At 42.4% G+C, this 23,501-nt stretch overlaps 1 protein-coding gene across 1 annotated transcript; it reads right to left on the bottom strand.

The window, feature by feature from the left end:
* Positions 1–4,860: 4,860 nt before the first annotated feature.
* On the bottom strand, positions 4,861–22,504 carry LOC130493357 (oocyte zinc finger protein XlCOF7.1-like; the record flags this gene model as incomplete). The annotated part of the gene is made up of 3 exons (XM_056867072.1): positions 4,861–4,892; positions 20,792–22,366; positions 22,450–22,504. Coding segments are annotated over 3 exons (1,662 nt in total), but the record flags the coding sequence as incomplete, so codon positions are not given.
* Positions 22,505–23,501: the final 997 nt, after the last annotated feature.

Genomic DNA, 23,501 nt, shown 5'->3' with positions numbered 1-23,501 from the left:
TGGAAAACAGTCATAGCAGCAAAACAGCTTTCCTTCCTGGGTCACCTTGGCGTTTCCAGGCTGACATCTCTTGGTACACCTAGAACTGGGTATGGACTAAATGGAAAATCAAGTAGAAGAAAGGGAGAAATATCAGTTGCTTTGTCGAAGGCTTTCATGGTCAGAGTTCATTGGTGCTTGTAGGTTATCCGGGCTGTGTAACCGTGGTCTTGGAATTTTCTTTCCCGACGTTTCGCCAGCAGCTGTGGCAGGCATCTTCAGAGGAGTAACACTGAAGGACAGTGTCTCTCAGTGTCAAGTGTGTAGGAAGAGTAATATATAGTCAGAAAGGGGTTGGGTTTGGGCTGAGTCATTGTCCTGCAAAAAGTAATGTGCTAATCATTTTCCTGTAAGTATCTTGATACTTTGATTCTACTTAGGTCATGCTGCCTTTCCACGTCCAGAACTCTTTGCCTGATCAGGGCTCTGGCCTGTGGATAGTCCATTGATAGGAGCAGATATTGTGAGAGACCATAGTAGCCTAGTTTTTTCATCAGATTTTTCAACCAGGGGGAAACAAAAGTGTCATATAAAATTAAGTTACCAAGTCCTTTGGGACGTGAAGCTATTTTGAGCCAATAGGAGATCGAGACAATCCACATCCTTGCTTCAATCGTTACTTCCCCTGACTCCATTCGAATTGCAGCATTAGATACACTGGGGGGGACTTGTAGTACAGCCCTCAGGAATTTGGATTGGATTTTCTCCAACCTGGAGTAATTTGCTGTGTTAATAAGTGGCCCCCCATATAACATTTGGGAAAGGGTTTTGGCTTTATATAACTTGACAGCAGCTGTTACCGAGCGTCCTCCCTTTGTCCAGAAAAATTTTAATATAGCTGCGGCACTTTTTTGGGCATTGGCGGAGACATGGGCTATGTGAGAATTCCTTTATCCTGTTGCCTGAAAGACCACACCCAGGTATTTATAGCAGTGTACCTGCTCTATCTTAATCCCATTCAGACTCCAGGAGTGCAGTTTTGGTTTATTGGCAAAGACCATTACTTTAGTTTTTGAGTAATTAACCACTAGTTGATTGTCAGTGCAATAGATCGCAAGCAGGCGCAATCCCCTCCTGATGCCAATAGATGTTCTAGAAAGAAGAACGGCATCGTCTGCATATAGTAACAGGGGAATGTGCCTATCCACCAGTTTTGGGGGGTGCAGCTCTTGCTTGTTTAAATATGCTGCCATATCATTGATGTAAAAATTGAACAATAATGGCGCTAGTATGCAGCCCTGTTTGACCCCCTTCCTTGTTACAATGGGATCAGTTAGCTGCCCTTGATGGTTACATCTTACCCGTATTGTGGTTCTTTCATATAGGGCTCGAATCAGAAACAGAAGCCGTCTGTCTATCGTAGAAGCGCTTAGCTTTTCCCAGAGAATGGATCTTGGGATTGAGTCAAACGCCGATTTCAAATCAATAAAAGCTGCATACAGTGAGACAGCAGATTTGGCCGCATACTTTGCAATAAGATGGTCTAGCAACACACAATGATCTATCGTAGAGTGGCCTTCTCTGAAACCCGCCTGCTCTTGTGCTAGGTAATTCCCTTGCTCCAGCCAATCTCTAAGTTTCCACTGGAGATGCTTGGCATAGAGCTTGCTTATGGTACTAAGTAAGCTGATTGGTCTGTAGTTGGAAGGGTCTTCCCTGTTACCCTTTTTATAAATAGGGACGATAATTGCCACCCCCCAATCATTTGGAATTCTGCCAGTTTTGTCAATTGCAGTGAAGAGGGATGCCAACACCGGGGCCCACCATTCCAGATTCCTTTTCAGTAAATCTGCGGGGATCTGATCAATACCTGGGGCTTTCCCTAGTTTCAGGGATTCAATGAGCTTCCTTATCTCTGAGGTCTCCACCGCTGGCCATTCTGGAAGATTTCTAATGCTCTCAGCATGATTGTCATTATGGTCATTATTCTTATATAGAGCCTTAAAATAATTTTCCCACGTAACTGGTAAAATAGTGCAATCAGGTGGTGAGGTGGGCTTTGTACCTGCTGAGATCAGGCGCCAGAATAGGGTGGAATTTTTAAGTTTAGCCGCCTGTCTAATCTGTTCCCAGGCTAAGACGGTGGCTGCCCTCTTTTTGTGTTTAATGAGCAGCTTGTATTGTGATTTTAAGTTTTTCAAGTCTGCCAGCAAAACTGCCTCAGAATTACATCTATATCTAGCATATGTCACTCTAAGGGCTCTTTTAAGACTCCGGCACTCCTTGTCAAACCAGTGTTTGGAATGATGAGTTAAGGCTCTCTTAGGATTAGTGTTAGTGGTACTCATGATTGACTGTATGGCCCTAATCATTTGTTCATATTGCCCTAAACAACTATCTATGCCTTCTGCTGTTAGAAAACCCTGTAAAATTTCATCCAAGGCACCAGAGGCAAGGAAATCAGACATGATCTTATCTAGTCGAGGGCTCCACCTAACCCGCGTTGCATTTGCCTCTGTTTCCAATACCACTCCATGGCGAGTTTCAATGCGTCGATTAAAAGTTGGAATATTAAAGAACACATTAAGAGGCAAATGATCACTGTCATTATAAGAGGAAACCTCGAATGATTCCACAAATTGGGCAAAATTTTCAGAAACTATAATATAGTCAATAACACTCATTCTCTGGGCTGACCATTAGGTGAATTCAGCCGGATGATCATTTGGATAAGACCCATTTAATATAGCTAGATTGGTACGACGGGCTATCTGGGCCAAAAGAAACCCAGCATGATTGGCTTTGCGGTCTTTAGATTGTCTAGGATATGGGAGAACTATGTTGTCATCGTCTGCGGGGCAGGATTTATATTTAGCAAACAAACTAGTGTCATCTGGGCCCAGCCTGGCGTTAAAATCTCCACCTACAATAACATAAGCCCAGGGATGGGTTAACATTAATTGGCATAGATATGATTCAAGCCCTAGCAAATTCTTTTCCCTTTGGATTTTGGTCTTTGATGGAGGCAAATACACATTTATAATCAGACACATAGTTCGCCCATATTCCATTAACACTGCCATAGCCAAATGATTAAAGGGGGGAAGCTCTGTAACCTTAACCTTTAATGTTGTGGCAATCATAATACCAAGACCACCCATAGCTCTACCGTGGGTGGCGGCCTCAGCTGCCAGGGCAAAGACTCTATACCCATTCAGGTTGGGAGCCTCCAGGCACCATGTTTCCTGTATGAGAATTATATCGAAGTTAGATATATAATTCAAAGTAGTACCATCCCTTAACTTACTACGCCAGCCCATAACATTCCACGATATCAGAGAATACGCCTGTCTTTTAGGGTCACAGCGATGTAAGGATAACTTTGATAGTCAATCTGGGGTTATCTTTTCCAGGAGTCCCTGGGTATCCCGTTGAATACAACCATTAGTGACCATAGTCAGATTGTCCTTGACGGGCAGTGTTCCATGCTTAAGGCTTGGCGCATCCCGTACACACTCTATGAGCTGGGGAACGGATGTGCTTTCTTGATTGGTGTGGACCTCGGCAAGAAAACTTTTAGTGATTGTAGTTCCCTTTATGCTGGGAGTAGATGTAGACGTTTGGTAGGAATCCAAGGATTGCAAGGGTGCCTGTTGCTGGTGAGTAATATCCATGAAATTATTCTGTGGTTCTTCCAGCCTGACTGTATTTACTGGTTGCTCTTGTGCAATAAAAACTGGAAGGGCAGTAAGAAGAGTCTCCCCCATTATGTTTTCAAGGAGATGGCAATCTGGGGCTGTATGCCGCGGCACAGGGTGGTCTGCATCATCAGTTAGGTCAATCAGGTCCTTGCGAGTTGCCTCTTTTAAAACATCCCCACTGGCTGTTTTGTCAGCACAGTCCTTTTTACGGTGCATAGGAAGCAGGGAGGAAATTACAGTATTTTTGAAGACACGTGCCGGGAAGATCCCTTTATCTTTCAGCCTGTATCTCTGTGCAAGGAGCAGCGATGGTATTCTTTGAGTATTGAAAGTAAGTACAACTCTCTGTGTCTGGTGTGCATTATTAAGGGTTTCCGTTGAAATAAGATCAATTGGAAAAAGATTTCTCGGGAGTAGGTTTCTCAGGTGTTTGATTGCCAGGTGTTTGTAATTCCATGCGGGTGTGCATCCTCTGTATTGGCACACCGTCAAGCAAACTTTGTTAGGTTGTAAACACAGTTTCTGTGCCCTGCAACTATTACTTCTCTGCTTCAAGTTTGGGTATCTCAACAGCCTTAAGCTTTTATCAATGTTATTTGTGGGTTCCAAGGTCGAAAGCCCATCACGCGCAGATTGTCTCAATGGAAATGTATTCTCCTGTGGCTTATGCGTTAGACTTAAGACAGTTTGAGTTAATTTCTCAAGATGAGAGTTTATATCCTTTAAAGACTCAAAAATAAACTGGACTGTTTGAGCAGTTAATTTGGAGAGTTTGCTCAAGGTCTTGGCGTCGTCCTCCTCGTTGGCTTCCTGGTCAAAATTAATTAACATTCCTCCCTTCTCAGCCTTATCTCCCGGCTCGCTAGCAGAGTTGTTGTCGTCGGCCAGTATATCAAAACGGTTAGTAACCGGGATATTAAATACAGTGGAGCTGTCGGAGGCAAAATAGTCAATTATTTTAGACTGCTTACTTGCAGGCGGTGACGATATCTCCTCCATGTCGCGTGGGCGTTTCCGAACTCCCATGTTTTCGCTCATTATTCACCAGCTTGTATTGTCTTGAATTAGAGCCACTTCACAGCTCAGAGAGTAAGCCAGTTAAAAAGAAAAAGGTAAAAAAAAAAAAAGACTGCCAAAGCAAAATAAAACTTATCTTGCGGAGCGCTGCAGAAGGCACGTCTTAACTCAGCGCCATCTTGGCCGGAAATGGTTCTGTCCATTATGAGAAGACAAGAGTCACTGGAGAAGACAGTCATGCTAAGAAAAGTTGAAGGCAGCAGGAAAAGTGGAAGACCCAACAAGAGATGGATTGACTCTATAAAAGACTGACGTGGGAGTAAGTGGATTAGCAGTTATCCAGGACACACCACCAGAACTCCTTGCTTTATAGAAAACAGTGTTGTTTAATTTACAGTGCACAGATACAAAAGACAAACTGTCACGTACACTTCTCTCCACCAAACTTCCCAACACAGAGTTATAATCACACAGACTTATATACACCTGAATATACACCAGCACCTGAAACCAATTAGGCCACCTGTAGACCTGGCCACAGTATTGCATCAGCTTACTGCTTCAATCTGGTATGCTCTGGTGCACTCTGGGACCTGCAAGGCTATTGCTGCCCCTTGCATCAGCTTAGATGTCCCAGAACTGACAGCTATCTGTCAGCTGTCTCTGTCAGATTATTATGATCAACTTGTAACTCTGACAAGGACTCCATGGCCCTCGGTTTTCGAGACCTGAGCAAGGCTGTTAAAGATAGGACATTTTGGAGGACATTGATTCATGGGGTTGTCATGAGTCAGAAACAACTTGATGGCATTTAACACAAACACACACAAAAGACTCATGATCTACCATGGCAAAGTCATGACTCAGAATTTAAGATCAGTGCTGGAGGATGATTCGAGGCTTATTGCAGCTAGAAATTATTCCATATGGAATCTGGGTAGGGCTTCCAACTCCAAGTTGGGAATTGCTAGAGACTTGGTATTGGAGCTTAGTGAAGACTCCAGACCCCAGCTGGAGGCTGGCAACCTTGCATCTGAGTTGGTTGTGGTAAGCACAGTTCCCTTCTATTGTTTGGGACAACCTGGATTTAACCACGACCCAGTCTAATGAGCTGCCAAGTGTCTGCATTGGCCTCAGAGTGATTTTCAGATGCAAGAGGAAAAGGTGCTTTGTGTAAAATCAGTCCCTCTTTTTGGGACATTGCACGAAACATTTGATTTGGATCTGCCCAGACTGGACTGAAAAACAAGAATCCAGACTTATGCCTTTACCCAGTCTAGCAGGCATGCTCTTAGCTAAAAAAAGCACATCTTCCAGGACTGGATGCCAATGCGCCCAGACCAGCCCGAACACAAGAGTAAGCTCTGTACATTGTCCCATTCTGCTATCCCTTTATTTATTTCTTTAAGCACCTGAGTAATAGATTTGGAAAAGAAATTGATTTCCCCACCTGGTTTAACCGCTTGGGCCACATAATGGAGTTTTGGTTGATTGTCATCTTGGGGTCTTGGGATGCCTCTCTTTCCATACTCCCCACTTTCAATCCACCAAAGGATTGATTTGGAAATGTCACCCATTGCATAATATCAAAATCCACTGCAATGTCCCTATTGTCATCCAAATACATGTCACACTTGGAAGCATTGTAAAGAGCGATGTTCCTCAGGAAAGCATGAAGCTAGAATGGAAGAGATAACTTAGGCACTTAGAAACATGGAGAAGAAGGTGTATATCTTAGCACAGTTTATCTGAAACTCTTATTGCGTGGCTCATGGTCTGGGCCACGTTTTCTAGGTTCACTGTAGTTCTGAATGTTTTGCTAATGGACAATGGATCTAAATCCACTCGGGAATTCCTCTTGCTGCTTCCATGTCATACAGCACACCCCAAAGGCATGGAGCCCCGAGTGCACAAAAAGCTAACATAGCCCAAGCTGATGCTTTTTGGAGGTATGCCATACAACACTGCTGAAATGCTACACTGTGGGAAAACATGACATAGCCCATAGGGATGAGGAAAACATGTGAATCTGCCCCATACACCAGCCATACCCAGGAGCCAAAGTTCAGGATACCAGTTGATGGGACAGTCAACCACAATGGCCTCTGGTCCCAGCCTCTGGGTGAACCCCGAGTGCCAAAGTACCTAGCATACACGTTCCTATATCTGTGCTCGCTCACAACCCCACTGAAACCAACGTTTGTAGTGTTGGATTTCTGCACCAACCGAACAAGTTTGCAAGGGTTGCAAGATGGAGTTCCCGATGTGACAAGGTGACCACGGATGATTCTGTTGAAATGGCATCCAAAACTAAGCTGGTTTATACATCATAAGCTTTGGTCATGAACTCTGAGAGAAGGGTGTGACTATTAAGGAATGAGCATTGTTGTTATTGTCACTTTTGTATTGTGTATTTGGTGTTAGTGTGTATGTATCGTTCTCCTTGACATTTAGCATTAGGGTTAGATTAGCCTGTCTTGTCTGTGCTGTATGTTGATAGAATTATAGAATATATCTTTTGCATTTTGAGCCACGTGCTGTTTCTTATTTTTGAGAACCTCTAGTCTAGGTAATAGCTGGAGATCTCCTGCTATTACAACTGATCTCCAGCCGACAGAGATCAGTTCACCCGGAGAAAATGGCTGCTTTGGCCATTGGACTCTATGGCATTGAAGTCCCTCCCCTTCTCAATCCCTGCCCTCCTCAGGATCTGCCCCAAAAACCTCCCACTGGTGGCGAAGAGGGACCTGGCAACCTTAATTAAGGTAATAGTAATAGGAATGCGGACTACACTACTGCGTACAGTACATATGATTTGTTTGCTCCTACCACTTAGCTTGGAAAGAAGGCGGTTAAGGGGAAATATGATAGAGGTTTATAAAATTATGCATGGTATGGAGAGATTGGTATGCATAGTATAGAGATCTCTCTCATAATACTAGAAGGTGGGGTCATCTGCTGAAGCTGGAGGATGAGAGATTCAAAACAGATAAAAGGAAGAATTCCTTCACACACACAGTTAAATTGTGGAACTCCCTGCTCCTGGATGTAGTGATGGCTGCCAACTTGGAAGACCTTGTAGTGGTAGTGGAACTAGTCACATTTAGCCTTATAAAATATATATTCATGCAACGTATGTTAAGTAAATCTGAATTTCCTGCCACAGAGACTGGCAAGTAGGAAGAAAAAACTCAATTGCTAACCAGCAGTAAGAGATTCTAGGCTCTCTGCCAAAAGCCTCAGCTATAATGTCAACAAAAGATAACAAAGCAAGAAAGCGGTCCCTTTGAATATTGCTGCCTTTACAAGATGCTTCAAGCATCCTTCCTTTAACTTTCTCACCATATTATAATTAATGGGCTTGACATTGAAGATCTGATTATCTATCTGTACATATGTATAACAGAAAACCTTGCCCTGGGCCATGTAAAGAAAACTTGTGAGGTGTGAAAGATTAAATGATGTTATGAGAAAGTTTTAGAAGGATAAAGTTTGTTATCGGGTAGTTTTCAGACCCTTGAGAAGATGTCATGTAAAGATTGTGATGTATAACCACAGATTAAGATTCGCATGGTAAAAGGTATATAAAGGCTTAGAAATTGTTCCATAGTTGGGAGTGCTTTAGCAGACTGTGCTGTCCGTCTGTCTAAAGCAGTGGTTCCCAACCTTTTTTTGACCAGGGACCACTAAGACTTTTTTGTTCGGTGCAGGGACCCCCAGGTTCAAAATAAAAATTCCGAGAATTTGAAAATAAACTTTAATCATAACTGTTAGTTAAACATTAAACTTAGAATAATATTTGAATATATATTTTATAATAGAGAACTTTTAATTGAAAATATTAATTTATTATGGGTTTATAACTTTGTTTTGCGGACCTTAATTTAGTTCTCGCGGACCCCTGGGGGTCCACGGACCCCTGGTTGGGAACCAGGGGTCTAAAGAATCTTCCCCAGCAGCACATGGCCTATCCAGAGGTATGTGTGAACTTGGTATTTTCACTGTAATTTTTACTGAACAGATCTGCTTAAACATTGTAATATTCTGTTAGGTTTTTTCCTACAATGTAACTGTCATATATTTGTAACTGATGTGTTTTTGTGTTTTACCCTTATATTTTTTATACTGAAGTTTCTACAATAAAAAGGAATTTCTCAATTCAATGCTTGTTTCACTACTTATGGGGTAACTGGTAACTGGTTAAGTAAGATAATGTATTTTCCAGTAAAATATAACATCTAGAAACCTAGTTAACTTTCACAGTACTGACCAGCTTTAAGAGGGGAGTGAACGAAGGCTATTCATGGCTACTAGTACAAATGGCTACTAGTCATGATGCATCCCTATTCTCTCCAGGATCAGAGGAGCATGCCTATTATATTAGGTGCTTTGAAACACGGGCAGGATAATGCTGCTGAAGTTGTCTTGTTTGTGGGCTTCCTAGAGGCACCTGGTTGGCCACTGTGTGAACTGACTGCTGGACTTGATGGACCTTGGTCTGATCCAACCTGGCCTTTCTTATGTTCTTACCACATTGTTCTCTACTTATTGAACACCATTTTCTGTATTGTTTTAACATATCATGTCAAATATTTGTGCTTTGTTTCAGATTTCTGTACTCCTAGTTCTATTATCATGACTAGTATCCATTTTTACTAGTAGCCGTGAATGCCCCTCTCCTCCATGAACATGTCCACTACCCTCTTAAAGTCTTCCAAGGATGCCATCTAGGCAGTCCAGAGGAGGAAAATGGAGCAATGCCAGCTGCTTTAGACTGAGGAAGAAACTGCTAGTCTGGGGATGCTTTCCTGGGAGTAGGCCCTATTGGATTACATGGGACATTCTTCCAGGCAAACCTCCTTAGAATTGCTCTCTTAGAGGGCTTACCTTGGCTTTTCACTAGATTGCCTGGAGGAGATTTGGAGCTTAGACAATTGCATATTTGTCATGCAATCACTTGTTATTGCTCTATATCAGGGTTGTCAAACTTGTTTGTTCGGAGGGCCGGATATGTCATAAATGTCACTTGGTCAGGCTGGGCTATGTGTACCAAATCAAACAAACAAACAAATACCATAATGTAATGCCAGGTACTGGGGTGCTTAACAACAAATTCACATCTATCATTTTGCTCAAGAATTGCAATTTTTAAAAAGCCTTTGGCTTGTGTCCTTTATTAACCATAGAAAAGAGTTGGTCAATAAAGAGGGAATTTTGTTGATTTTTCCTCCTTTTTTTGCTGATTGCACTACATCTGCAGAACAGAAACAACTACTAACAAATTGGGTCAGGTTTACAATTTCACTGTTCTCTATTTGATCTGAGAAATTTACAAATTCCAGTGCACATTTTCATGTGAAACATTTACTTCAAAAACTGGAATTGGGTTTCTTTAAACTTAGTGGCATCTCTAGGTTGATGTATTTATTTCCACATTTTTATCTCACTTCATTAAAGCTGAAGCAGATGGCAACCAAATTTAAATCAAACTGTGTAGAATAAATGCCACCAGATCATTCTAACAACTGCCAATGCAGTTAAAACATGAAAAATAAAAATAAGAACACACTATAGGTACAGTCCTCCCTTAAGGCCACAAATGGTCTCCCAAACAACATTGTTTCTGCAAGCATTTCAAAAAGCAAAAAAAAAAAAAAGCGGGGCGGGGAGAGAACAAACCTCCTCTAGCCTAGCAAGCCGTTCTGCTGTAGAGAAACCAGCACAAACGTCCTCTAACCTAGCAAGCTGTTCTGTTTCTCTACTGCAGAACAGCTTGCTAGGCTAGAGGAAGTTTGTGCTGGTTTCTCTATTGCAGAACAGCTTGCTTGGCCAGAGGTTTTGGGGACGGTGCCTGAGGAGGGGGGGTTTAGGGAGGGGAGGGACTTCAATGTCATAGAGTCCACGGCTGGAGATCACTTGTAATAGCAGGAGATTACCAAATAGTAGCTGGAGTTTGGCAACCCTACTGTGCAGGAAGGGATGTGTAGCTGGCAGACACCATTGCCATATTAGCTCCCCAAGGCAAAGGCAGGAGCTTTGCTAGGCAATCTTGGTAGCATGGTCAAGACCAGTCATCCCGGCAGCTGCACAATCAGGGATAATTTTATAGATTTCTGTCATGTTTCCCCTTAACTTTCCTTTCCAAGCTAAGCGGTAGGAGCAAACAGATCATATACTGAGAGATCCCCTGCTTAACTCCCATATTGACCAGTTCTCCCCCCAGTGGAGAACAAACCAATAGGCCTTGGCAGAGGAGTCTCAGCCAGTGACGTGGGAAGTCCCTCTGTTTCTAAGCGAGGAAAAGATATTAATACTGGAATGGCATCAAGTGCAGAATTCCCCCCAGAAGTTTTTAAAATGAGGGAGGGGAGGGTTGCCGGCTTCCAGGTACTAACTGGCGATCTCCTGCTATTACAACTGATCTCCAGCTGATAGAGATCAGTTCACCTGGAGAAAATGACCGCTTTGGCAATTGGACTCTATGGCATTGAAGTCCTTTCCCTCCCCCAAACCCACCCTCTTCAGGCTCTGCCCCAAAAACCTCTCACCGGTGGCGAATAGGGACCTGGCAACCCTAAGAGAGGGGTCTGTGCTGGGAGACAGTTACATGAGGCCACAACAACATCTGAATGCAAGATGACAAAATTAAAACCATTATTAATTTTGATTTGGTTATTTATGTAAAGAAAGGAATACCTGCCAGGGGTGTACTTTGTGGGGTCCAAACCCGTCCCTGCTCAACACCTGCTTGGATCTTGATGAGAAAACAGCATGTAAGGCCCTTGCTACAGCACAGAGAGCAAAGAAAGAAGAGTGGCTGTCTTCAGAGAGGATCTTCTCAATCAAACCCTGGGAAAGGGTCTCCAAATTCTCTCTCTCTGCGCATCTTTCTTGGCCTTTCACAGACAAAATGGGCTTTGAATAGAAACAATGAAATGCTTTCTCTGGAAACATCATGATCGTAGAATAAAATGATATGTAACTGCATTCTGGCTCCTTAAGTTACCCACGCATGGCCACAGAGAGGGCTCTGAGTGGCCACTCCGGCACGCGTGCCATAGGTTCGCCAACACGGAACTAAAGCATGGATCACTGAGGCTAGATCAGACTGAGCCAGGAAAGGCCACAGCTGGAGCACCAGCCAAAGCTGAGATGAAGTACTCAAAAGCCACCTAGTTTTCTGAAGTGACTGCCGTGTAGAGTTGCACTCCCATCTGTACACTTATTCTGTTTGGCTGCTCCTATAAAGGGCACCCCATTTATTCAGCCTTCATTCCTTGGAGATGATCACCATGTCTGTGAACCAGTGTGGTGTAGTGGTTAAGAGCAGCGGTTAACAGGTGGACTCTAATTAGGAGAACAAGGTTTGATTCCCCACTCCTCCACGAGTGGTGGTCTAATCTGGTGAACCGGGTTGGTTTCCCCACTCCCCCACATGAAGCCCGCTGAGTGACCTTGGGCTAGTCACAGTTCTTTGCTCTCAGCCCCACCTGCCTCATAAGGTGTCTGTTGTGGGGAAGGGCAGGTGATTGTAAGCCAATTAGATTCTTCCTCGGTAGAGAAGGTCGGCATATTAAAACCAACTCTTCTGTGTTCGAGTGATCTGAATCCCCACACTTTAGCCCATGCTACAGAATTCAGTGATGCTAAAATGATCATTTACTGTATACCAACCTGCAGCGGTCCTTCCTCAAACCAGATGGAGTCTCTAACAGCCACCTAAGGAACTTGCAAAGTATTGCAGGAATGCATCATTGGAAATTCATTGTGATCGTACTGAAGATCAGGTCTTCCTGGACAGCAGCGTTAAGCTTAGGTGGCTCAGACTCTCGCGGCAAAAGAACATCTGCATCAGGTACAAACGAAAGCCAAACAATCCCCTTGTGCAAATGCTTGATTCAGTTGTCTCAAAGGGGGACAATTTGTCCTTACTGCAATTCATAATTACAGCTCCAATTCAAGCAATATCAGTTTGCCTGATTGTACAAAGAAATGAGGGACAATTCTCTGAAATGTGCCATCAGTAGGGCTGTCAAAAAAAAAAAAATTCGGTACAGTTCGGATTCGGCCGAATTTGGCCCTTGTGGGTTCGGTACGTGCCGAAGTCCGAACTCCCCCACTTCGGATCCGTTCAATTCGGCGGGAATTCAAAGTTCGGGAAAAAAATTCGGCCGAATAAAGCCATTAAAAACACAACCGCGCCTTTCCGCGGCTCTGGGGGGGGGCATTTTTGGGCTTAGAGGTCCCAAACTTTCAGCAGAGCTTCAAAGGACGTATATTGAAAGACTCCCCAAGTTTTGTAAAGATTGGGTCAGGGGGGGCTGAGATATGGGCCCTGAAAGGGGTCCCCCCCACCCTTAATGTGGATCTCTCCGCAGAGCTTGCCGCCCACGCACAAAGCTCCCGGCCCGACAAACAGCTGATGAGAGCAAGGGCGGGGCAGGTGCTAAGAACTTTGCAAAGCAACACAACTGCAGAGCAACCCCTTTGCAAATATGCAAAGGGCGGGGCAGGTGTGAAGAATTTTGCAAAACAATACAACTGCAAAGCAACACAAGCACGCAATGCAAAACCTTTGCAACAGTGCATAGCAACACCTGACACCTGGGAGTTTGCATACCATGGAAAGGGACAGAGGCAGCTAGCTATGCATAATGAGCAGGAGGGGGTGGAATGTCTCCTTTTGCATTGGACTTGGGACCAGGCAGATGCATTCTTTAAGTCACCATTTGAAAACCAGTTTTGAGCAAGCATCAATAACCTAACTGATCTTATAAATGAGGAAAAACCTGAAGAATAAAAATGAAGCCCCCCCTCAAACCAGGGAGAGAGAGACTGGAGGGGGAACACACACCCCAGGCAGAACCGGCAAAAGCCCCCTTTGGCTTCCCCCCCCCACCCACAGAAACTGCTCCCTCCCCACACACACACACAGACTCTGCTTCCCCCCCACACACACACACAGAAAAGAAAAAATATAGATTAAAGCCCCCAAAGGGGTCTTACTGTGGCTGTCTTCTGTTCCAGCAGGAGGGGCTGGGAGGCTGGGAAATCCAATATGATTCCATTTGTATCCAATATAAGATCCATATGTATGCATCTCTCGAGGGTGATCCATTCATCCCAATAGGGGAAAGGGGAAAGCCCATATCTCGGGGGGCCCTGACCCAATGTTTACAAAACTTGGGTGGTCTCTTAAAAAGCCTTGACTGAAGCTCCGCCGAAAGTCTGGGATCGGCACACCCAAAAATGTGCCCCCTGCAGCCATGGAAAGAGAAAAGGGGGGGAGCCAATATTTCAGCCCCCACTGAACCCATCTTTACAAAACTTGGGTGGTCTCTTAAGAGGGATTCTCTGAAGCTATGACAAAAGTTTGGGGGCTGAACCCCCAAAAAAGCGCCCCCTGCAGCCACGAAAATGGAAAAGGGGGGAGAGGAAAAAGGGGTGGAGCCCATATCTCGGGGGGCCCTGACCCAATGTTTACAAAACTTGGGGGGTATCTTAAGAAGCCTAGTCTGATGCTCCGCTGAAAGTTTGGGGTCGGCACACCCAAAAATGCGCCCTCTGCAGCCATGGAAAGAAAAAAGGGGGGGAGCCCATATCTCGGGACCCCCTGGCCCAATGTTTACAAAACTTGGGTGGTCTCTTAAAAAAACCTGTCTGAATATCCCCTGAAAGTTTGGGGTCGGTACCCCAAAAAATGCGCCCCCTGCAGCCACGGAAAGGAGCGAATGTGCACAAGCACCCCCTCACACACACATGAGGATTTCCCTCTCTCTCTCTCTTTCCCCGGCCGGCCGCACATCAGCTGATTCCTCCAGCACTCAAACCTGACTGATTGGCCAGAAGAAGACCCAGCTTGGCCACCGATTGGCCGGGGGAGGAGAATGCTGCTTACTGACGGTTATGCTGCTTACTGACGGCCGAATTGGCCGAATTTATTCGCCGAACTCCCGAACTCGCTGAATTCGGCCCCCCCCCCGGTTGCCCGCCAGTTTTGAGTTCGGATCCGTCCGAACTAAAAACCGCCGAATCAAGGGAAATTCGGCTGATTTTCAGTTCGGGCCGAACCGAATTGACAGCCCTAGCCATCAGTATTGTGACAGCAAGGTAGACTTCCCCTGACTATGGAAGATCCACTGATTTAGCAATTTGTAATAATCTCTTTTCCTTTCTGTAAAATGTATTAGGGCAGCCAGGGAATAGCTTGTTGCTGGGCAGAATATCCCTGTATGTCTGTGTGCTAAGGAATTGGGGCAAGAGTCATGGAGGGTTACAGTAAACCATAACAAGAACTGGGTGAAACTATTACTCCACTGCCGCCTCGATGTCTGGAGTGTTATCAGCCTACCCTGAATGTTGAAGGGTTGTCATATCTTGAATTTGGATAAATATCCCTTCCTCAGTATGATCGGGGCTCAGAGATTTTTACTCGGTAGAGTGCTCTGGGTCGCAGCTGCCAGAATAAACTGTTTTCTTGAATAACGATCTGCAGGTCTCTCTCTCCCCCCACGAACCCCCGTTTGCCGTATCAGTATGTACATGTGGTATGTGGATCAGACTTAACCCAGGCTCCCAATCCTCGACCCCTCTATGCAGACTAGGAAAGATATATCTTTGTTCCCCATCTTGATCTGTCTCCCTTTACTTTCCAAACCACACTGCACCACACAGAGAGCTGGCACTTTGCTCCTCTCTTCTTTTAGGGCCTCACATTTGGAAGATTGGACACCTCTGACCCAGCTGATCCCACCTCTCCTACTCCCCAATTCTTCCCACATTTACAATCTGTAGCTTAAAAGTAACTCCTGCTCTGAATTGGAGTAGCTGTAGTTGACTTTTAGTTGCTATATTATATTGTTAGTGTGGATAAGGAATGTGAAATTTGTCTGTGCTTTGATTTAGTTTTTGCTAGCATTTTCTTAGGAAAAGTTTTTCCCCTCCCATTATTCTACCAAATTCATCAATAAATGCCCTATTCCTTTTTAACCCTTTAAATCAGGTCCTGCTGAAACTCATTACAGACAGCCACCATTTAAGGTCAAAGATCTGTTTTCTGTTCCCTATGCAAATGTGCAAGCTAATTCCACATGTCAGTCCAAATGCATGTTCATGTGTTTGTGGGGGGTGTGTGTGGTAACACCCACCAGATTTTGTATAGTCCTTGTGGATGAATCAGGAAGTCGGTGCTCATACAATGGACGAGGGTTCCCCACTGATCCTGGATCAGGATTAGTATTGGCCAGTGTTGAAGCAGGTCATTGCCTTTCAGTGACTATGCTCTTAGAATTGACCCTTCCTGAGAAGAAGTACGTTATCTTATTCACCTAATAAGCAGGAAACATCTTAATTTGCTTACAGAAGAAAGTCTTTTTATTGAATAGCTTCAAATAATATATTTGTGTGTGTGTGTGTGCGTGTAAAGTCTTTAACATATAAAGAATGTACATACGTAGATGGATATAAAGTCTTTAAATGTTACAAAAGATCAGTCATTATGAGTTTTAAACATATTTCAAGTTATAAGCAATCTCTATATTAAAGTTTCTATATTAGAGCTTCAAACCTTAGAATGAAACAGTAAAAGATCTTTCATTTAGAAAACACAATAGTTACAGAAATCTGGAAAATGGTTATAAGTACCTTGTTGACTCTACAAAGGAAGCCATGGCCCTCAATTTGCAAGATGTGAGGGGGGCTGTTGAGGATAGGACACTTTGGAGGACACTGATTCATAGGGTCGCCATGAGTCAGAAGCGACTTGACGGCACTTTACACACACACACTCATATACCTTGTTCAGTAAATAAGATATGATTTAGCGAGACTTCCGGTGACTGAGCTTGCCCTGGCACCAGCCTCCTAGGGAAGCTCCTAGGAGACTCCAAGATTCGCTCTAAATTGGAGTGGTTCAACACTCCAATCTGGTCCTAAACAGTGGACTGGGGAAGCAGAAATTCCTCTGCTGCCTGAAGATAGCAGTCTGACCCCCATATTTTCCGAGGGAGTCTCAAAACCCTTGGAATTGTGGATGTGTGTCCTGCTTAGGCTTTGAGAGGAGAAGCATCGCTGAGAGCGTTTTCCTTGTTACTGGCCAGGACATCCAGCACCTATTACCATCTAAAGAAACAATTAAAGAAAAAATACCTCATTTTCCGACGTCCATGTGAGTACAAGATTTCTTTTGACCTTACCGGGAACAGAAAATTAACTGGGCTGTCAGCAACTACTGAGAACTCCGTATGCCTCCCCCTCATCATTTGCTACCCTTTTTGCTAAGATAAATCAACAGATAACGTGCCTAGGACTCTATCAGTTTGATGAATGGTTCAATACATACTTGGACAGGAAAACCCGACCTGTTGGAATCTTCCTCTTAGAACTGGATTTAGAAAACACTGCAACTAAGATACGCCCTGAGGACTACTTATTTTTGGAAGAGAGCCTGCTAACAACTTTCAAGGATCATCTTCGGTGCTTAATGAAAATGATGAAAAGAAGGAGACATTGGAAAACTCGGATGAAGGGACTAATTTAATTGGCTTTAGTGTTTTATGTGGTGAAGATTAACAAATGGAATTGGTTAAAAGGACAGGCTTTATGGATATGGATTGTATTTGATAATAAATTTACTAGTAATATTTCATTGAATTGGTGTTAGCGAGAAAGGGAGAATTTAAAATAAATTAAATTTCTTAATGGAAGTAAGTAATTAATGTTACTTTGTTCTACTAATCCTTTTATTAGTCTATTTTTCTTTTTGATTTTATTATATCATAAGATAGAATTAATTTCTAACCCTTTTTTGTTTCTTTTTGGGTTTTTTCTTGTTATAGTAAGGGATAGTTAAATAATGGAAATAAATATTAGGATTAGAAAGTTTATGCAAAAGATTATATAAATATATTTTGAAATGGAGGACTGATGTTTACTGTTATTTGTATTTGTTGAAATAGGTCTTTAATAGTCTAGAGGGGGAGGGGGAGGTGTGGAGAATTTATTGTGAAAAATATTTCTTGATGGGTCAATTTAAAGGATACTCTTTGATTTAATTCCTCACATTTATTTGGTATAGTGAAAATATAAGGATGATTACAGGCATATTACTTAGATTAAATAAGATACTTATAAAGTAATTGAGTAGGGGGATTAAACTGTTAGCAAAAGTATATACAATTTAATTATGGACAGAAGAGAGTGAAGGGGAAGTCAATTATGCTTTGTTATTTTTTAGATTATAAATTTTTAAAGATTTAATCTTATATTGTTAAATATTACGGGAAAATGATTTATGATGTATAAAATGAGAAAACAATAAAAAAATTTATTAAAAAAAAAGAAATACAGAACTGACAGATCCCATCCAAGGAAGAGACCAAGAAGAAACACAATGGGGTGAAAATTTATCTGGGCAAGATGCAGTAACTGGTCACCATGGACGCCAAGAGACTACATTAAGAAAGCAAGAAAACACCAACAGAAACCCCCAACAGAAAAAGTCGTTTAAAAAGAAGGGATAGAGGGTCGGAGGGTATTGAAATGTTGGGAGTAAGGGGAGGTGCAGGGAAATAACAATGAGTTTTTTTTTTTTACTTTCTTGATAATTTAAAGAATATATAGTTCTATCCTTGTTTTTGGAGTAATTATGTATCCTAATAGTATTTTTAAATTGCTTTAATGCTAATTAAATATATTAGAGATTGGGTTACTAAGTTATGGAGTATATATGGACACTAGAAAGAAATAGACAATTTTAAATAAATATATATACTAGCTCAGAAGGAATAGATAAATAGTAATATAAAGGAGTAACCTGATTAAGAATGGGTTAGAGGAAGTTGGGGGGAAGTTCAAATCATTATATGTATTTGATTAGAAGGTATGCATTAAGCTATGCAATATTATTCATAAATATATGGAAAGATAAGCTATATGGAATACCGAATAAGAAATGTATTATTTTTATGGAAAAAAAAAAACTAAATCCTATGAGGGAGTGAGACAAAAACTTAAAGCATAGTATGATGACAATAACTGGAGATGAGAACAATAAAGATTTGCAGGGAATGTCACGTATGCAAGGAAACATTAACTCATGGGCCAGAACAGAAATGGAAACCTCAGAGCACATAAACCATGGATTCCAATGTCTGTACACTAATGCGCAGAGTATGAGAAACAAGCAGGAGGAACTCGAAGCCCTAATACAGGAAGGGGATTTTGACCTAGTAGGCATTACTGAAACTTTGTACCTCAAGGTGGTTATTAGAAGCATGCAGATGCATATACAAATAGGATGCTCTTGAAACCACCAAACATGTGCTATTTGAGTGTAAATTTTACCATCAAATCCACAGAGGTTTGTTGATTCCATTATTAGTGGACTGCCCCAGATCTCTGAGAAAACACTGTCTAGCATTCCTCCTATTGGACTCAATAGTTAACTTATCCGCTAGCATGGCCAGATTTGCTTGGTCAGCAATGAAAATTAGGCAAAGATCGCTTAAGTCTGTACAATAGCTGAGAAAACAAAGAATGTGTATTGTGTGTTCTGTATATATCTATTTACTTAATGTATGTTTTTTTCTGATAGACTTATTCCACCAAGCTTTTGCTATTATTAAGCATTCCAATTTGATACTAATTAGCTATTACTATTTGATATTATTAGCTATGTACTTCTGCATACTTTCCCATTTTTAAGCATTTAAATTTTAATTGTATTTTGTACTTGTTTTACTCTATATTATTTAGTTATGTACATTCAATTTATTTGATGGTCTATGACTGCAAATAAAATGATGACTGATACTATTCAAAGAGCACAAATATTTGTTGGTATTTATTACGAGTATTTATAAATGGTATTTGTTACGAGAACATGTATTGAAGTATTAAGAGGAAGGTATGCTTAGGTCACCTGAAAGAGTTTTAAGGCGTTTTAATGATATTGAACAAGAATTAAATTCTGAATTACTGTCTTTTTATGATCACTATTCAAGCAGTATGTAAATATTTTATTATAGCAGAGGGAATTTGTAATGAGATTATATATCGAATGTATGATACGTTCAAGTTATCTGAGTTTTTTAGGTGTTCTAGGATATAGTATAAGAATTGAATTTTTGATAAATTTGTTACTTTCCTTTTCTAATACCATTTTTATTAAGGCTTGGAAGATATAATTTGTTCTATCTTGCCCTTGCCCCTACCCTCCTCCTTTTTGCTGTATCCTTAAATTTTGTAACAATTTAAAAAAAAAAAATCTGAGAGGAGTTAGGGGATCAAACTGGAGGAGGGAAGAGGGGCCTTACACTACACATTCAAAAAGTTGTTTCCTTTGTGTTCGTCCTTAGATTCCCCTGACGATGGCTACTGTGCCGGAATCTCTTTCCCCACACCGAGCATTCGAACGGTTTCTCGCCTGTGTGGGTTCTGAAATGCTTTTGAAGATCACCATAGCAACTAAATCTCTTTCCACTCTCTGAGTAATCAAAAAGTTTCTCCCTGTGTGGGTTCTAAAATGCATTTTAACACTGTCACATTGACTGAATCTCTTTCCACACTCAAAGCATTCAAAAGGTTTCTCCTCTGTGTGAGTTCTTTGATGGCTTTGAAGATCACCACTGTAACTAAATCTCTTTCCACACTCTGAGCATTCAAAAGGATTCTCCCGTGTGGGTTCTTTGATGCTGTTTAAGATTGCCACTGAGACTGAATCTCTTTCCACATTCTGAGCATTCAAATTATTTCTCCCGTGTGTATTCTTAAATGCTTTTGAAAATCGCTACTGCTACTAAATCTCTTTCCACACTCTGAGCATTCAAAAGGTTCTTTTATGCTGTTTAAGATTGCTACTGAGACTGAATCTATTTCCACACTCTGAGCAGTCAAAAGGTTTCTCCCCTTGTGGGTTCTTTGATGAAGTTGAAGATTGTCTTTCTGACTAAATCTCTTTCCACACTCTGAGCATCCAAAAGGTTTCTCCCCTGTGTGGGTTCTTCGATGCCTTTTAAGTCTGCCACTGTCACTAAATCTCTTTCCACACTCTGAGCATCCAAAAGGTTTCTCCCCTGTGTGGGTTCTTTGATGGCTTTGAAGAGTACCACTCTCACTGAATCTCTTTCCACACTCTGAGCATCCAAAAGGTTTCTCCCCTGTGTGTGTTCTTCGATGCCTTTGAAGATTGCCACTAAAATGAAATCTCTTTCCACACTCTGAGCAGTCAAAAGGTTTCTCCCCTGTGTGGTGTCTTAAATGCTTTTGAAGATCGCCACTAAAACGACATCTCTTTCCACACTCTGAGCATGCAAAAGGTTTTTCCCCTGTGTGGGTTCTTTGATGCTGTTGAAGATTGCCATTCTCGCTGAATCTCTTTCCACACTTTGAGCATTCAAAAGGTTTCTCCCCTGTGTGGGTTCTTCGATGCCTTTTAAGATGGCCACTGCGACTGAATTTCATTCCACACTCTGAGCATTCAAAAGGTTTCTCCCCTGTGTGGGTTCTTTGATGCTGTTGAAGACTGCCACTGTGACTGAATCTCTTTTCACACTCTGAGCAGGCAAAAGGTTTCTCCCCTGTGTGGGTTCTTTGATGCAGTTGAAGAGTGCCAGTGCAACTGAATCTCCTTCCACACTCTGAGCATGCAAAAGGTTTCTCCCCTGTGTGGTGTCTTAAATGCTTTTGAAGATCGCTACTAAAACGAAATCTCTTTCCACACTCTGAGCAGTCAAAAGGTTTCTCCCCTGTGTGGGTTCTTTGATGCTGTTGAAGATTGCCATTATGCCTGAATCTAGTTCCACACTCTGAGCATCCAAAAGGTTTCTCCCCTGAGTGGGTTCTTCGATGCGTTTTAAGACTGCCACTGTGACTGAATCTCTGTTCACACTCTGAGCAGGCAAAAGCTTTCTCCCCTGTGTGGGTTTTTTGATGCTGTTGAAGATTGCCATTCTGACTGAATCTCTTTCCACACTCTGAGCATCCAAAAGGTTTCTCCCCTGTGTGGGTTCTTTGATGCGTTTTAAGATGGCCACTGTCACTAAATCTCTTTTCACACTCTGAGCATCCAAAAGGTTTCTCCCCTGTGTGGGTTCTTCGATGCCTTTTAAGACTGCCACTGTCACTAAATCTCTTTCCACACTCTGAGCATCCAAAAGGTTTCTCCCCTGTGTGGGTTCTTTGATGGCTTTGAAGAGTACCACTCTCACTAAATCTCTTTCCACACTCTGAGCATCCAAAAGGTTTCTCCCCTGTGTGTGTTCTTCGATGCCTTTTAAGACTGCCACTGTAACTGAATTTCATTCCACACTCTGAGCATCCAAAAGGTTTCTCCCCTGTGTGGGTTCTTTGATGCGTTTTAAGATGGCCACTGTCACTAAATCTCTTTCCACACTCTGAGCAGTCAAAAGGTTTCTCCCCAGTGTGCGTTCTTTGATGCTGTTGAAGATTGCCATTCTGGCTGAATCTCTTTCCACACTCTGAGCATCCAAAAGGTTTCTCCCCTGTGTGGGTTCTTTGATGCCTTTGAAGATCGCCACTGCCACTAAATCTCTTTCCACACTCTGAGCATCCAAAAGGTTTCTCCCCTGTGTGGGTTCTTCGATGCCTTTGAAGATCGCCACTGCCACTAAATCTCTTTCCACACTCTGAGCATCCAAAAAGTTTCTCCCTGTGTGGGTTCTAAAATGCATTTTAACACTGTCACATTGACTGAATCTCTTTCCACACTCAAAGCATTCAAAAGGTTTCTCCTCTGTGTGAGTTCTTTGATGGCTTTGAAGATCACCACTGTAACTAAATCTCTTTCCACACTCTGAGCATTCAAAAGGATTCTCCCGTGTGGGTTCTTTGATGCTGTTTAAGATTGCCACTGAGACTGAATCTCTTTCCACATTCTGAGCATTCAAATTATTTCTCCCGTGTGTATTCTTAAATGCTTTTGAAAATCGCTACTGCTACTAAATCTCTTTCCACACTCTGAGCATTCAAAAGGTTCTTTTATGCTGTTTAAGATTGCTACTGAGACTGAATCTATTTCCACACTCTGAGCAGTCAAAAGGTTTCTCCCCTTGTGGGTTCTTTGATGAAGTTGAAGATTGTCTTTCTGACTAAATCTCTTTCCACACTCTGAGCATCCAAAAGGTTTCTCCCCTGTGTGGGTTCTTCGATGCCTTTTAAGTCTGCCACTGTCACTAAATCTCTTTCCACACTCTGAGCATCCAAAAGGTTTCTCCCCTGTGTGGGTTCTTTGATGGCTTTGAAGAGTACCACTCTCACTGAATCTCTTTCCACACTCTGAGCATCCAAAAGGTTTCTCCCCTGTGTGTGTTCTTCGATGCCTTTGAAGATTGCCACTAAAACGAAATCTCTTTCCACACTCTGAGCAGTCAAAAGGTTTCTCCCCTGTGTGGTGTCTTAAATGCTTTTGAAGATCGCCACTAAAACGACATCTCTTTCCACACTCTGAGCATGCAAAAGGTTTTTCCCCTGTGTGGGTTCTTTGATGCTGTTGAAGATTGCCATTCTCGCTGAATCTCTTTCCACACTTTGAGCATTCAAAAGGTTTCTCCCCTGTGTGGGTTCTTCGATGCCTTTTAAGATGGCCACTGCGACTGAATTTCATTCCACACTCTGAGCATTCAAAAGGTTTCTCCCCTGTGTGGGTTCTTTGATGCTGTTGAAGACTGCCACTGTGACTGAATCTCTTTTCACACTCTGAGCAGGCAAAAGGTTTCTCCCCTGTGTGGGTTCTTTGATGCAGTTGAAGAGTGCCAGTGCAACTGAATCTCCTTCCACACTCTGAGC

Source organism: Euleptes europaea, chromosome 1 (assembly GCF_029931775.1).
Source record: "Euleptes europaea isolate rEulEur1 chromosome 1, rEulEur1.hap1, whole genome shotgun sequence".
In the NCBI taxonomy this organism is placed as follows: domain Eukaryota; kingdom Metazoa; phylum Chordata; class Lepidosauria; order Squamata; family Sphaerodactylidae; genus Euleptes; species Euleptes europaea.
This window is presented reverse-complemented; position numbering and strand designations above follow the sequence as displayed.